Source organism: Hyla sarda, chromosome 9 (assembly GCF_029499605.1).
Source record: "Hyla sarda isolate aHylSar1 chromosome 9, aHylSar1.hap1, whole genome shotgun sequence".
Taxonomy (NCBI): Eukaryota; Metazoa; Chordata; class Amphibia; order Anura; family Hylidae; genus Hyla; species Hyla sarda.
Genome location: NC_079197.1, coordinates 101,320,624 through 101,336,892, shown reverse-complemented (window position 1 = coordinate 101,336,892; position 16,269 = coordinate 101,320,624). Strand labels below are relative to the sequence as shown.

Sequence of the window (16,269 nt, the reverse complement as noted above, 5' to 3'; positions counted from 1 at the left end):
TTCTCTTATCTACAATACATTTCTTTCAATAGTTGTTTGCTTTGTTTACCAATATCTCACTTGAGTATTTCTCCTGCTGGTAATTTAATGAAATCTCAGACAACAATATAAGGGCAGCATAGTATGGGGACAGGTCCATTCTACTACTAACTTAAATGGCATAAGTCATACCTATGCCCTCATAGTATGCTGACAGATTCACGCTTCAATTAAATAAGCTTACCTGTTTTAGCTTATGTCGCAGGCATGTTTTTTATAGCACTTTCTAATTGCAAATTAATCATGAAATGACTTGTACAATACAGTTTCCATTTCCTATGAATCCTTTGTCTATGCAGAGAGATTGTGTGGGGTGTTTGAATTAGGCTACTTGTGCTGTCGGTCACCCAGGTAAATTTGTTAGACTCATAAGTGGGTTGTGGTCAGTGCATTTCATGTACAGTTCTGGTGCGTTTTCTTATTGGAAGTTCATTTTGTACAGAAATGTTTTCACCAGGCAATAGTGAGTTAACCACAATCACAATGGAGGTGTTTTATGAAGATTAGCAGTCCTTAGGCTGTGTCCCACATTTAGCTAGTATAAGGGGATCTGGTAAGTGATGATATCATTCTATAGTTCACAGTAAGCCTCACAACTCACATTCTGCTCAGACACATTAAAGAGACCTGTGGCCAACCCTCAAAAATTAAGATTTTGTTGTCATTAAATAGTTCAGGGTGCCCTGATCCTGTTTAGAGTTTCTTGATATGTCCTACTATTCCTGAGATATAATGGTTTATAGTTTGTCTGACAATTCAGAGAATCAGATGGGTGTGAACTTAATTTTAATAATGGGAGGGAATATCAGATGATGGGCGGGATTTACAGGTGTGAATATTGTACATTGAGGGGTGTTTCTTCCTAGCTCACACCCCCTGACTGTATTATCCCGCTCATCACCCGATATTTACTTCCAGTATTGAAATTAAGTTCACACCCATCTGACTGATTTCCTGAATTGACAGACAAACTATAAACCCTCATATCTTGGGAATGGAACAGTGTGTCAAAAAACAGTAACTGAGTGATCAGGAAACCCCCAAGCTATTTAATGATAATGCAATCTGTGCAATCTCATTTTTGGGGGGGATTGGGTAAAGGTTGTCATTATGCCCTGGAACATTTGAAGAGTCAGACTGGTGATCACATGACCAAGTTACTTTATTGGAAAGTATAGATGCAGCTGTGCTAGCATACAACACATGGCACTGTAGGACTAGTTATAGAGAGTGTGCATTAAATTGGCAAAAACCAAACAAAGGCAAAGTGCTTCTTTAATAAACTCTGTTTAATTCCCTTTTAGGGTCAAAAAGGTGATCGTGGATTCCCTGGACCTCCTGGACAGGTAATATCATGCATAGCACGCATTGTATGCTTATGTAATAAGAAAATGGAGCCTTTATTAGTATATTTAAATCACTATGTTAGCTGGGCATTGCCACATGTCCTTACGGTAGTCCACAATCATCTAGCAAACCAGATTTTTCACAAGTTCACTGCAAAGACCATCAGCAGACTACAGGACTGTTTATATTAAACTGTTTTTCCTACAGATCATGCAACAATCCATCACTGTCTTTTCAAACATGGCCACAGCCTTATTGCTTGTTTTATTAACATAATACTGACTGCCATTGAGGCAGCCCTTACCACAGCCATGGTCTATTACCTGAAATGCTGCAGGTCATAATATAAGTGATGCAAATAATATGTAGGTATTATGGCGTTGTCAGTTTCCTAATACTTAATAAGAAAAGTAGAGAGGCTCCAACTTGAATCCACACGTATTTTTGTTTTTTTTTACTCATTTATAGCTAAACAAGTCCAGGTATTACAATTATTGTTTCTGTATCCACAGGTGATAACAGGACCAGAACCAAGCCTCGGACCAAAAGGAAACATTGGACCTCCAGGATTACCTGGAATCAAAGGAGAACGTGGTTTTCCAGGTTTGCAAGGTCCACCGGGCCTTCCAGGGCAACCAGGTGAGGCTGTGACAGATTTATATCAAATGTAGCATACAGGTTACATTGAAAAATCAAGTGAAGAGTAAATGCGCCAAATGTAACTTGAAGGGTCATTTCTAAATTTTATATTTGATCATGCATAGATCTTCACTTGTTAAAGCAGTTGTTTGTGCTCCAGAGCTTCTCTTCCTACTGTATTTGGGAACTGGAAGTTGCGACCTCTGTTATGAACCATTTTGGAGGCTAATGGCAATTTTGTTTAGTCCCTGAACATCTATGCAAGTACAGAAAGAGGTAGCAATGCCTACATGACATTTGAATTGCAAGCTCTATTGATAGTGATACCTTAAGGGTGCGTTCACACGCTAGTAGATGGCAGCGAGTTTACCGCTGCGGGAAACCCAATGCGAGTTACCCTACCATTCATTTAAATGGGTCTGCGGACACTGTTGCAGACTGTCTGTGGACCCTTTCAAATCAATGGTAGTGTAACTCGCAGCAGGTTTCCCGCAGCATGAAACCCGCTGCTAGTAATAGCGTGTGAACGCACCCTAAAGGGGTTTAACCACGAAGATAAATAGGTCTAAAACTGATGCATTATGTGAAATTTAACATATTTGTAAATAAAAGTAATTATCAGAAATCAATTGTTTTTTAAATACAGCCCAACCAATATAGGCTGGATGCACTCTTGTTTGCTTGTTGCCATGGGATATGTCCTTCAGGTAGTTTCCTTTTCAGCCATGCTCACTTGCTCAGTTCTCCTTACACACAGTGAATATACAGCCAGATAGACTGGGAAATTAAGTTCTAAGTAAACCATGTGACAGTGAGAAGCTTGGCCCACCACACAGATTTTCAGATGAAAAGGGGAGATGATAAAAAGAAGATAAAGACCAGGAAATAAAGTCATGTCTGCATTATTGCTTTAGAGGCAGACATTTACTGTATTTATCAACTTATAACATGCATTTTTTAAACTAGAATATGATGCGGAAAACCTACTTGTGTTTTATACGCCAATACTGCGTGTAATATGCTGGTCCCGCATATAACACGCCCGAGGAGCCGCACATGCTTCCCCTGCACAGCTCTCTCTCTCGCGCTCCCTCTCTCATTACGGGAGATGGGTGATAACATCTCTCCAACCCCGGCATCAGCACATGTGAAATGTGGCATACAGGTATATATGGGCCTCTAAAAGTACTTAAAGTTAACCCATTTCCCGCCCCAGGATTAAACCCTTCCCGACCCATGACATACATGTACATCATGGGTCAGGTGAGGGGAATATGGCGCGGGCCCGTGAGTTGGGTCCAATACATAACCGGGAGATGCCTGCTGACATCTGCCGGTAATGACGGACATTGGAGCTGGCTCTGATGTCCGTCATCTAAATGGTTAAATGCTGTGATCAATTGTGATCACAGCATTATGACACTATTCCCTGGTGTCTAGTGAACCCAAAAATAGTTACATTGACCTATGTTAGCCATCTATGTGTGTAAAAAAATGTGTAGTTAAAAAAAATCTCCCCTAATAAAATTTAAATCACCACCCCCCCCCCTTTTTCCATAAAAAAAAAAGTTTGGTATCGCCACATGCCCAAACTATTAATTTATGATGTTACTGATCCTACACGGTGAACTGCTTAAATGCAAAAAAAAATCAAAACGGTAAATATGATGATTTTTGGTCACATCAAATGCCTGAAAAAATTGAATAAAAAGTGATCAAAAAGCCAGACCTACATAAACGCAGTACTTAAGCTCATGGCGCTAAAAAAAAAAACTAAAACAATTCCGTAGGTGGAAAAATTAAAAAGTTATAGGGGTCAGAACATGGCAATGAACAGATTTTTTTTTTTTCATTTACTTTTTCTTTTTACTCAGATTTGCTTGGATATTATACACCAGTGCGTGTTATACGCCAATAAATACAGTATTTTCATTCAACTAACAACTTGCTGTGGAAAGTGAATCATAGTAACATAAGAGGTCATAATAAAGCTGAGCAGTTTTGTTCTCAATGCATGGTGCTTAGGGGAAGGGATGCCCTCATAGAAGCATTATAAAGAAAAAATGGTACCTCAAAGAGCCCCTACAAGTCCGTGCTGCTGGTCTGCACAGCCGTCTTTTTTTCATGGCTGGCTATTCAGTGATGGCACTCTGGTTGGCATTATGAACAAAAAAACATTCTGCATCTCACTATTAATGTGTGTGTGTGTGTGCGGGGGAGTAGTGCAGACCTTAATGTATGTATTCAATATGCTGCCATGTCTTTTCAGGGGAGAAAACAGGGAAGAATACACCTTGCGTTGGAGTTATTATTTCTTATAGTTTCAAGTTGAACAAATATACAATAAGAAAACTCTTTATTGTGACCTAGAAAATGTTACAGTTTTCACCATTATAGTGTTTGTTTAGTACTACGTAAAAACGTACACACAACTATACATGCAAGCACATTTAAACACCACAACACATACCTATATACAATAATAAAGCTTAGCTTTCACCAGCGGACGGCACCAGTCAGCTAATGTACAAGAGCCACAGGGAAGCCATTCAGAAGCTGTGGGGACACAAGAAGATGGTTTTACCCTCATAACACCCCCACCCCTTATCCCACTTTAAATCCCACCCCCACCCCCTTATCCCCCTTACCTTGTGTATACCTGATTGCTGAGGTTGGCCCCAATAAGCTTGCAGAATCACAGCTTATTTTACAGGCAGACGATAGGCTGTATGTCTGTCCAGCATTTTCATGTTAAACATATTATTTGCGAATTTTTGGTGTATTGTTTTCTAATTTTCCATTTTATTATCTTAAATCTTGCAGTTTCCAAATTGGCTACTAAGCCGATTAATAAACTGACACTTCCTTTTGTGCAGAGAACACTATCCAGCAGGCTCCTCCTTATTATCACAGACAAGAATACAGTTACACACTAGCCTCTGCACAGGTCACACAGCATGCCTATGGGAGACCATAGAAGTCAATGAGTCAGGCTACAGGCTACATGTTTTTAATGGCTTATGTAAGCATATCTTTAAATGCTGTTAAAAGATCAAAAGCTCAGGCAATATGGCTTCCCCCATAATAATGTAGAAAAAAAAAAAAGTACAATAAAAAAACAAAACAAAATAAAAATAACATTTTTTTTTTCATTAGCTGACTCTAATCAGTAAAAACAATCTGAAACAGTCAGAAAACCCCTAAACTGTTATTAAAGATATATATTATTTATACTGGCCCCCATGTGCAGGGGTTTGCCAGTCTCTCTTCCATTGCAGCATGTACTAGATTTATCAACAGCATGGCTGCCTAGTAGATGATGCTGGAGTAGGCTAGGAACAGTAGGAAAAAGTTACAGAACACATCTTCCCGAAGTACTGCTTAAATTAATGTCTTTAAAGTATAGTTGTAGAACAGTATATGAAAATGTATGGTCTCTTGATTTTTTTATTTAGGTACTGCTGCCACCGGCCCTCCAGGGGACCCTGGCTTCCCAGGAGAAAGAGGACAGAAAGGAGATCAAGGCCCTCCAGGAATATCTATACCAGGTCCTCCTGGTGAAGATGGCCGTTCTGGATTTCCTGGCCCTCCAGGACCACCTGGGCCTCCAGGGTCTTCAGATCCTCCTAGTAAGTATCATATCTTTTCCTTAATGTACATTGTTTGCACAACGATTTACTGTTCAGTCAGTTCATTTGTTAAGGTTGAACATACCAGAAAGTTTCTCTTTTATGGCATGTTACTGTTATAAAATCATGTTGTTAGATATTTAGATACACTGGGGCAGATTAATTATTGCAAATGTGCTGAAATTTTGGCATAATTTGTGTAAAAATATTGGCATACATGACTTAAACAAGATTTTTAATGAAATGTAAACAATTTTTTTGACATTTTTCAGCCTTGCTTAGTGGAGAAGGAGAGTAGCTTTGCTAAAAATGATGACACTGTGCGTCAAACTGCACTATAATCTTGGCAAGATTCTAGCACAAATAAAGCCAATGAATAGTTAGTCTAAATTGAGGCTAACCAGTCTAAGAATTGCTCAAACTTTTCTAATAGTTTAATACACTTTGATAAATCTGGTGCAGTTTACACTGTCTATGAATTACACAGTAAATTCGGTCCAATATTCCATCTGTGGGGCAGATTTATCAAAACTGTAACCAATAATAACCAATCACAGCTCAGCTTTCATTTAACCAGAGCAATTTGAGGGGAAAAAAGCTGACCTCTGATTGGTTGATATGGGCAAATAAGACAGTTTTTGTTTCGGCCAAATTTCACAAATTTGCCCCACATGTTCCTAAATTACAATGGAATACATTGCATCCTGTTCAACTACATAACTTGACCCTAAACTGGAACTCAGATAATAATATAATATATTGTTTGTGATAAACGCAACAAAATGCATGTAATTTTTTGTTTTTCATTTTTAGTTGGAGAAATATGTCTACCTGGAACACCGGGCCTTCCAGGCTTCCAAGGCGAGCCAGGTCTTTCTGGTGAAAGAGGACAGAAAGGTATTATTTTTGTGTAGCAAACATTCCAATGCAAAGTAGTTAGTATGGAACCTTTCTTTGAGTAATTACTATGTTAAAGGGGTTATCCAGGAATTGAAAAACAGAACCAATTTCTTTCAAAAACCTCTTCTCATCTGTCTCCAGGTTGGGTGTTGTTCTTCAGCTCAGTTCCATTGAAGTGAATGGAGCCAAGTTTTAATACCATTTTCACAACAACTTTAGGGGGAGCCCCTAAGGGGTACCCTAAACTAAGTCGCCTCCTATTAAAATATAACTTTTATTACTTCTGTTAAAAGGAAAAAGAAAAATGTGAATAGTGATTGAAAACACAATTCTGTGGTGTAAACTTAATACTGAAAGTGTCAAATCACACCTCAGATTTAAAAACACAGCTCCAGTATAGCTTCTGTTACATCTGATGCATGTCGCATACATGCATCATATGTAACAGAAGCTATACTATATACACATGGTGGGTATGTGCAGACTGCAAAGCATTGCACCCTAGGGTCTGTAGAAAATGCTAGTGTGCAGTGCTCTGCAGTGCACTTAACCCCATGGAAATAGCAGTGCAGGCAGAGGCCGTCACTTACATACCCAGCCAGGGCCACAGCACAGCGCACTGTGTGTGTGAATTGGGATTAACATTGGTGGCAGCTCTGACCTACCAGGCCTACGGGAGAAGATGGAGTACAGAGTAAACGATCCTCCAGGGCAGGCTGAGCACGCCAAAAATGGCTGTGCGCTGGCGGCAGAGGGAGGAGACAGGACTGGGAGGAGCGCTGTGAGACAATGTCACTGAGTCAGACTTTTATTGAGGCTGCCATGATGGTGCAGGATTTGCGCCTGACCGCCCGCCAGCAGCAGCCTTCTGACTGCCCGCACATTTTGGGTTGGGTCCTGTGGGATTCAAAATCCCAATGCAGGCCTCTACTATGTAGTAGAGCTAAATGACAAGCAATATGGCTGTCAATATGTATGTTATCCAGCTTTCCCATGCTTACTACTGGGGTGACACTAACAAACCTCCTCCTTATGTATTCTCCTTATTACTGGGGTGACACACTGTAACAAACCTCCTCCTTATGTAATCTTATTACTGGGGTGACACACTGTAACAAACCTCCTCCTCAAGTAATCTCCTTACAACTGGGGTGACACACTTTAACAAACCTCCTCCTCATGTAATCTCATTACTACTGGGATCACACACGGATAACACACAGTTACTCCACATTCCGCATGCCATCTCCTTATTACTGGGGTGACACACTGTAACAAACCTCCTCCTCATGTAATCTCCTTACTACTGGGATGGCACACTGTAACAAATCTCCTCATCATGACATATTTTTACTACTGAAGTGCACATTGTAACAAACCCCCTCCCCTTGTCATCTCTTTACTACTGAGCTGGCACACTGTAACAAACCCCCTTCCCCCTCCCCTTACTACTGGGGTACATGTCGCTGTAGGAGGATGAACATGCTGTCACACTTCTGCTCCTTCTCCTCTATGCTATGGAGGGAACTGTGCACTGAATCATTCTCCTTCTCTCACTCGAGCTGCAGAGGGGGTGTGGCCTCCTCTCAGCCAATCACAGCAGCTCACTCACTGCCTTCTCTCCTCTGCTCTCTATGTTCTGAGATCTCACACAGGGAGCGCACACAGGCTTGTAAAGCCCCCCCCCTACACTTCCTGTATCCTGTAATCTGAGGAGCTGCTGTTGCCACAGTCGGAAAGACCATAGCAACAGGTGGGGGACGTTTAATTTTTATAGGAGCAGTTTTCGAAGGGAAACTGTGGAAAAAAATAATGAAATAGTATTAGGGATATACTCATGTTCTATGTCTCTATTGTTTTTAAAAATATAGTTTTGGTGATAGTGGCCATTTAAGGCAGCACAGACCAGCCAAGGTGCCCATGTTGACCCCTGTCTACTGCTGAAAGTGCCAACGATAGGCATGTGAACTAGACCATTGACCAATGAAAGAAAGTCTCCTGGACTGAAGAGTCATGTTTTACATCATGTGGTTGGCTGAATTTGGGTGCATTGCTTATCTTGGGAAGTGTTGACACCAGGATACAGTATAGGACTTAAAATTCTCCTAGCTGAGCATTTGTGCACTGTGCTGGAAAAACAAGTCCAATTGATGGAGACCTCACTTCACAGCTTAAAGGGGTACTCCGGTGAAAACCCTTTTTCTTTTAAATCAACTGGTGGCAGAAAGTTAAACATATTTGTAAATTACTTCTATTAAAAAATCTTAATCCTTCCAGTACTTATTAGCTGCTGTATGCTACAGAGGAAATTCCTTTATTTTTGGAACACTGATGACTTCACGAACACAGTGCTCTCTGCTGACATCTCTGTCCATTTTAGCAACCATGCATAGCAGATGCATAGAAGATGCATAGAAGATGCATAGAAGATGTATGCTGAGGGCAGCATGGTGGCTCAGTGGTTAGCACTGCTGCCTTGCAGTGCTGGGGACTTGGGTTCAAATCCCACTAAGGACAACAATAAATAAAGCATTATTATTATTATTATAATAACGTCAGCAGAGACAACTGTGATGTCATCAGAGAGCATTCCAAAAGAAAATAATTTCCTCTGTAGTATTCAGTAGCTAATAAGTACAGGAAGGATTAAGATTTTTTTTTATAGAAGTAATGTACAAATATGTTTAACTTTCTGCCACCAGTTGATTTAAAAGAAAAAAGGTTTTCACTGGAGTACCCCTTTGAAAGGGTATTCCAAGTTTATACATCTTATCCCTTATCCAAAGGACATGAATGGAAGGGGTGTGGTGTTATGTCACGAGAGGGCATGACCAAGACGTCACATCCCCGTCTTGGAAGCAGTGCCTGGCACAGAATGCCGTGGGCTGCACCAAGATTGCGCGGGACCCCTGCGATCATACATCCTATCCTTTGGATAGTGGATAAGATGTATAAACCTGGAGTACCCCCCTTTAAAGGACTTAAAGAACCTTCTGCTAAAGTTATGACCAGTTTCATGTATGTCTGTGCAGTTAATAATTGCAATATGTTAAATGTCCACAGGTGACAGGGGAGACACATGTTACAACTGTATAGGAAATGAAATTCCAGGACAGAAAGGAGAACCTGGCCCTTCTGGTTCTCCTGGGAACCCAGGTAAATGAAAAGTTTTTGTTCTTGTCGCTATACCCACAAGATAGTTTGTTTGCAGATTAAGCTATAACAGTGGTGTCAAAAATACTGACCTCCAGGTGTTATGAAACTACAACTACCAGCATGTCGGGACAGTCAACGGCTGTCCAGGCATGCTAAGAGTTGTAGTTTTGCAACATCTAGAGGTCCACTTTTTGGAGAGCTCTGAGCTTTAATATTATTTGTTTTAAGTAGTTTGTATGGTCTAACTCAGAGATTCCCAAACTTATTTGGCCTATAGCCTTATTTTTTAGAGAAAAAAAATACTCAGCACTCCCTGGAAATCTACCTTCTTTAAAGGAGTAGTCCAGTGGTGATTAAGTGGTGAGCAACTTATCCCCTATCCTAAGGATAGGGGATAAGTTGCAGATCGCGGGGGGTCCGACCGCTGGGGCCCCCTGCGATCTCCTGTAAGGAGCCCTGACAGCCCGCGGGAAGGGGGCGTGTCGACCTCCGCACGAGGCGGCGGCCGACACGCCCCCTCAATACAACTCTATGGCAGAGCCGAAGCGCTGCCTTCGGCAATCTCCGGCTCTGCCATTGAGATGTATTGAGGGGGCGTGTCGGCCGCCGCCTCGTGCGGGGGTCGACACCCGCTATCTCGGCGGAGAGCCGGGGCCCCGTACAGAGAGATCGCAGGGGGCCCCAGCGGTCGGACCCCCCGCGATCTCAAACTTATCCCCTATCCTTAGGATAGGGGATAAGTTTTTCACCACTGGACTACCCCTTTAAAGGGGTACTCCAGTGGGAAAAAAAATTCATATCAACTGGCTCCAGAAAGGTAACAGATTTGTAAATTACTTCTTGCAAATTCCCATAGCAAACCTCTCCTGCTCTCGACAGTTCCTGACATGGACAGAGGTGTCAGCAGAGAGCACTGTGGTCAGCCTGAAAAGAACTTCACAACTTCCTGTGTAGTATACAGCAGCTGATAAGTGCTGGAAGGATTAAGAATTTTTAATAGAAGTAATTTACAAATCTTTACAGCTTTCTGGCACCAGTTGATCTGAATTATTTTTTTTTCCAACGGAGTATCTATTTAATAAGACAAACAGAAAGATGCAGTGACACTGTTGCATTTTGTTGTAAATTAGACATCTTGACATTTTTTAATTATAAAATCATTTTTTCAAAATAAACCACAGTAACATTTGCATTACACACAGAAATTTAAGATAACAAAGGATAGATTCTACTACGCATACACACCTTTGATGCACCCATACACACAGCTCTGCTGCACATACATGCACATCTTTGCTGCAGGCACACAGCTCTTCTTCACCTACTTACATGCACAGCTCTACTGCACTTAAACACACAAACTTGCTACACACACATGTAAACACATTGATTATAATAATAAAAGTCCCTGCACATGTACCTATTCCGATTTCTCCTGTTCTTCCTGACTCTTCCATCACTTTGTCTGATTATTAGGGAAGCAGTCAGGAAGGTTTCACACTGCTGGATCACCCTGGTTGTGGACTATAAGACTCAAATCCTTTTTTGTTAGATTCAGTCTTGCTAAAATTGTGCTTTTAATCCAAAAAATACAATGTGTGTTTGATATTAAAGGGGTTGTATGGGGTAAAAAAATGTTTCCAATAAACCCCTCCCCAGGTTTATTTAAACATTTTTTTACCCCATACAACCCCTTTAATATCAAACACACGTTGTATTTTTTGGACAAATAATTGTATTTAGTGTACAAATAATTAAATGGGCACTGTCAGATCCAAAAACGTTTTATATGTGGTTACTGATGAAAACTAAAGACCTTTTGTAATATGGTTGTTTAACATTTTTTTAATATTTAGTTAAAAAATTGGCCCTTGAAAATCCAACCACTAGGGGTCTCAATACCTACTGGGACACTAACCCGTCTTGCAGCAGCATCAACTTGTCCATGAGTTATGGACAAGAGATGACTCATGGACAAGGCTGGATGAGCAGACAGACCAATCACCTCCCACCACCACAAGGGAGTGACATGCCCCCTTCCCCTGAGAGGATTTCTAACACTGTGAGCTAATGAAAAGAGGTATTTTTATAATAAATATAGGTATAAGAGGCATAAAAAATTGATATACATGGTCAGGATTAGATACTGAGTAGCATATTAACTTAAAAAAAAATATAGGTATGTAGGTATTAGGGATCGACCGATTATCGGTATGGCCGATATTATCGGCCGATAATCACGATTTTGGGGATTATCGGTATCGGCAATTACCTTGCCGATAAGCCGATAATGCCCCACCCACCGCGACCGCCCCGCCGCGACCGCCCACCGCACCGCGACCGCCCCCCCGACCCACCGCACCGCGACCGCCCCCCCATCCACCGCACCGCGTCGCACCCTCTACTGTAGTGCTGGGCGCTATACCGGTATGGATTTTTGCCCATACCGCTATACCGGTCGGGCCCCTCCCCCACCCTCCGAGTCAATAAAAAAAAATTAAACTTACCCGTAATGGGGGTGGTCCGGGCCATCCATCGTTCCTGTAGTGTCCGAGGGCATTCCGGGTGAAGAGTGAACCGGTCCGGGCTGTCCTTCTTCTCCCACGGTCTTCTTCTTCACTCCGGGCAGGCTCCGGCCTAGTACGCTGCATAGACGCTGCTACGCCGTGATGTCAGGTGCGTCGCTGCGCACGGGCGTCACTGCGCAGCGGCATCTATGCAGCGTACTAGGCCGGAGCCCGTCCGGAGTGGAGAAGATGACCGCCGGAGAAGAAGAACAGCCCGGACCGGTTCACCCTCCACCCGGAACGCCCCCGGACACTACAGGAACGATGGATGGCCCGGACCACGCTGACAGGTAGGGGGAGAGAAGCAGGTGGTGGCGGCGGCGGCCTATGGCACCGCAAAAGCCACTGCAGTGCATTGATTTAAAGTGCCCGCTTTAAATCAATGCTCTGCAGCGGTGTCGAGGGGGGATAAATAGCCGATAACTTATACCGGAAAATCGGTATAAGTTATTGGCTATCGGCCCTAACCTCCACCGATTATCGGTATCGACCCTAAAAAAACGATATCGGTCAATCCCTAGTAGGTATGCTTTACGTAATACCAAGTAATACCTACCTTGAGTCCTTGCCACATAGACACTCCCTGTCCCTGCAGTGGGGTCCCGCCTCAGTCAGTAATTGGCTAACGGGCACTTCTTGCATTGGTAACATGTCACTGGGAATTAGGAAGTAGCGTTGACAAGTAGGAAGCGGGGCCATCGTCACAGCAGTTAGGGGAGCTTGGGGTAGGATATGTAAAAAACAGCATATGTAAAAAACATATTTACACTCAGACAAGGCCTTTGCACTAGAAGCCACAGACGCATACTGTAGATATGTAAGAAAATGTATGAAAAATGCCCATATGTAAATTGTTACTTTATAGAAACAATTTGCTTTGCATGTGATCCATTATCCATAATGATCAAAGGAATCGATTATGAATTACTATTTTTAACTCCTTAACGACGCAGGACGTATATTTACGTCCTCCGCCGGCTCCCGCGATATGCCGCAGGGTCACGCAGTGTCCCTGCGTCATATCGGGTCGGTCCCGGTGGCTATCAACGGCCGGGACCCGCGGCTAATACAGGACATCACGGATTGCGGTGATGCCCTGTATTAACCCTTCAGACGCGGCGATCAAAGCTGACCGCCGCATCTGAAGTGAAAGTATCCCGGCTGCTCAGTCGGGCTGTTCGGAACCGCCGCGGTGAAATCGCGGCGTCCCGAACAGCTTACAGGACACTGGAAGGGCCCTTACCTGCCTCCTCGGTGTCCGATCGACAAATGACTGCTCCGTGCCTGAGATCCAGGCAGGAGCAGTCAAGCGCCGATAACACTGATCACAGGCGTGTTAATACATGCCAGTGATCAGCAGGAGAGATCAGTGTTTGCAGTGTTATAGGTCCCTATGGGACCTATAACACTGCAAAAAAAAAGCGAAAAAAAAAAAGTGAATAAAGATCATTTAACCCCTTCCCTAATAAAAGTTTGAATCACCCCCCTTTTCCCATAAAAAAAATAAAACAGTGTAAAAAAATAAATAAATAAACATGTGGTATCGCCGCATGCGTAAATGTCCGAACTATAAAAATATATCATTAATTAAACCGCACGGTCAATGGCGTACGCGCAAAAAAATTCCAAAGTCCAAAAAAGCGTATTTTTGGTCACTTTTTATACCATTAAAAATGTAATTAAAAGTGATCAAAAAGTCTGATGTAAACAAAAATTGTACCGATAAAAACTTCAGATCATGGCGCAAAAAATAAGTCCTCATACCGCCCTGTACGTGGAAAAATAAAAAAGTTATAGGGGTCAGAAGATGACATTTTTAAACGTATAAATTTTCCTGCATGATTTTTTACAGAAGTACGACAAAATTAAACCTATATAAGTAGGGTATCCTTTTAACCGTATGGACCTACAGAATAATGATAAGGTGTCATTTTTACCGAAATACGCACTGCGTAGAAACGGAAGCCCCCAAAAGTTACAAAATGGCGTTTTATCTTTGATTTTGTCGCACAATGATTTTTTTTCCCGTTTCGCCGTGAATTTTTGGGTAAAATAACTAATGTCACTGCAAAGTAGAATTAGTGACGCAAAAAAATAAGCCATAATATGGATTTTTAGGTGGAAAATTGAAAGGGTTATGATTTTTAAAAGGTAAGGAGGAAAAAACGAAAGTGCAAAAACTGAAAAACCCTGAGTCCTTAAGGGGTTAAACCCTTATTGCACTTGCACTATTGGTAACTGCTTGTCACACAATTCAATAACCATCTAAATTAGATTTCATGCATGTTGCCAGTTTAAAATATCTTATAGTAAAGTCTTTAGATGTACATATTCCCATCCATACACACTAGACATGTTAGGAACTATCAGTAGTAATCAGAATGACTTTAAAGGGTAGGGTTACATGCCACAGGGATGCTGTAGATTTTTTTTGGCAGCAGAAAATCTACCACACCCAGACATAGAAGAGGAAGTACAACACCTTCCTTATATTTTCTAAACCTTTTGAATCCACTTCTGGCTGCAGAAAATCTGCAGCATTTTTGCTCTTACTCCCTATATCTCTGTTACAGAGAAAACATTGACAAACATTTTTTTTTCAAGGTTCTCCTGTCTTCTTCCTATATTTATCCCCCCTCCCTTTCGGCTGTCCCTCTCCCCGCTGCTCCTAACTGGTCTTCACTGTGCATGTCAGGAAGCGGCACATTCGTAGTGTAGACCAACGGCGGGGAGGCCGAGAGCTGGAGGGAGGGGGAATGAATATTCATAAGTGGGCGGGGCTTCAGACAGTTACAGCCACATTTGCATATATAGAAAAACAAAGATTTAGTGCCGGAGTGAACATGTGACAGTTTTCCTTTAAAACCTGAGGCTCCATTTTTAAAACCTTGAACTCCTTTTACCTTCTTTACAAAATCCTTTGTATGCCCCTGGGTGTTTCAGTATTGCTTCTGACTTCAGGTTTGTATATTTTTTTCTCAGTATCATCAATCTTATGCGACCTAAGAACCTGCTCTTTCTTCTGAATAATTAGTTTTGCCTGTGCCATCCTTATAACACCTCTTTAGGCTCTCTTCACATCTGCATTGTGGCTACATTCGTAAAAGTTGCCACTGCAGTGTGTTGGATCCATTGTACGACAGATTCCAATTACACCAGATGTACCTCTTTGTCCTTTATCAGGATTAGTCAGGGTTATTTTATGATTTCTGTTACTATGAAGGCAAAAATAACACTATTCTTCCATTATTTTATTTATTTTATTTTATTTATTTATATAGCGCCTACAGATTCCGCAGCGCTTACAATTATGGGGTACAAACAAAGACAAGTATCAGACATAATATTACACAATAACTATTCAAACAAGAGGTGTGGGGATATGTTGAGGATATGCAGGGCCGGCGTTAGGGCGGGGCATCCTAGGCAGTTGCCTAGGGCCCCCATCCAAAATGGGGCCCCTGAAAAGCTTTAGGGCCCTACTAACAATACTGCATTTTGCGCAAAATTGCATGAAATTTCACAGTGATGACAGTTGCGCCACTACAATAAATGGGGCAAAGATTGTGTAAAATTAATATACTGCTTTTTACCATCAGGCACACAGTAGAATAAAGTCACATGCTCACGTTATGGCCTCTGTCACAGTGTTTGCACCATTACCATCTTTTTTTAAGTACAACTGGTATTTTGTTACAATACATTGAAAAGGATAAGCTTATTTTGTTAATACCTTATTTCTTGTTCTCTATTTTATAATCCCCATCATTAAATTTTATATAATTTTGATATTTGCAAAGGTCATATTGGTTATTAGCTCTTTGTTTGTATTTCACACTTTTTTTCCTGTTTTGGTAGGGTTGCCTGGTTATCCTGGACCAAAAGGTGATCCCGGTCTTCCGGGTCTGTTGGGTCCTCCAGGACAAGCAGTAAGTGTTATTGGGCTCTGGTTTTAATATTCTACTGTATAATTAAGGTTGCCAAAGGTTTAC

At 41.7% G+C, this 16,269-nt stretch overlaps 1 protein-coding gene across 2 annotated transcripts in view; it reads left to right on the top strand.

The window, feature by feature from the left end:
* Positions 1-16,269, top strand: part of COL4A5 (collagen type IV alpha 5 chain) — a 197,305-nt gene that overhangs the window by 85,351 nt on the left and 95,685 nt on the right. For both annotated transcript variants that reach the window (XM_056538786.1, XM_056538787.1), the window contains exons 18-23: positions 1,344-1,385; positions 1,899-2,025; positions 5,481-5,654; positions 6,468-6,551; positions 9,618-9,710; positions 16,136-16,206. In XM_056538786.1, coding sequence (XP_056394761.1) covers positions 1,344-1,385; positions 1,899-2,025; positions 5,481-5,654; positions 6,468-6,551; positions 9,618-9,710; positions 16,136-16,206 — 591 coding nt within the window. The remainder of the gene's footprint in view (positions 1-1,343; positions 1,386-1,898; positions 2,026-5,480; positions 5,655-6,467; positions 6,552-9,617; positions 9,711-16,135; positions 16,207-16,269) is intronic.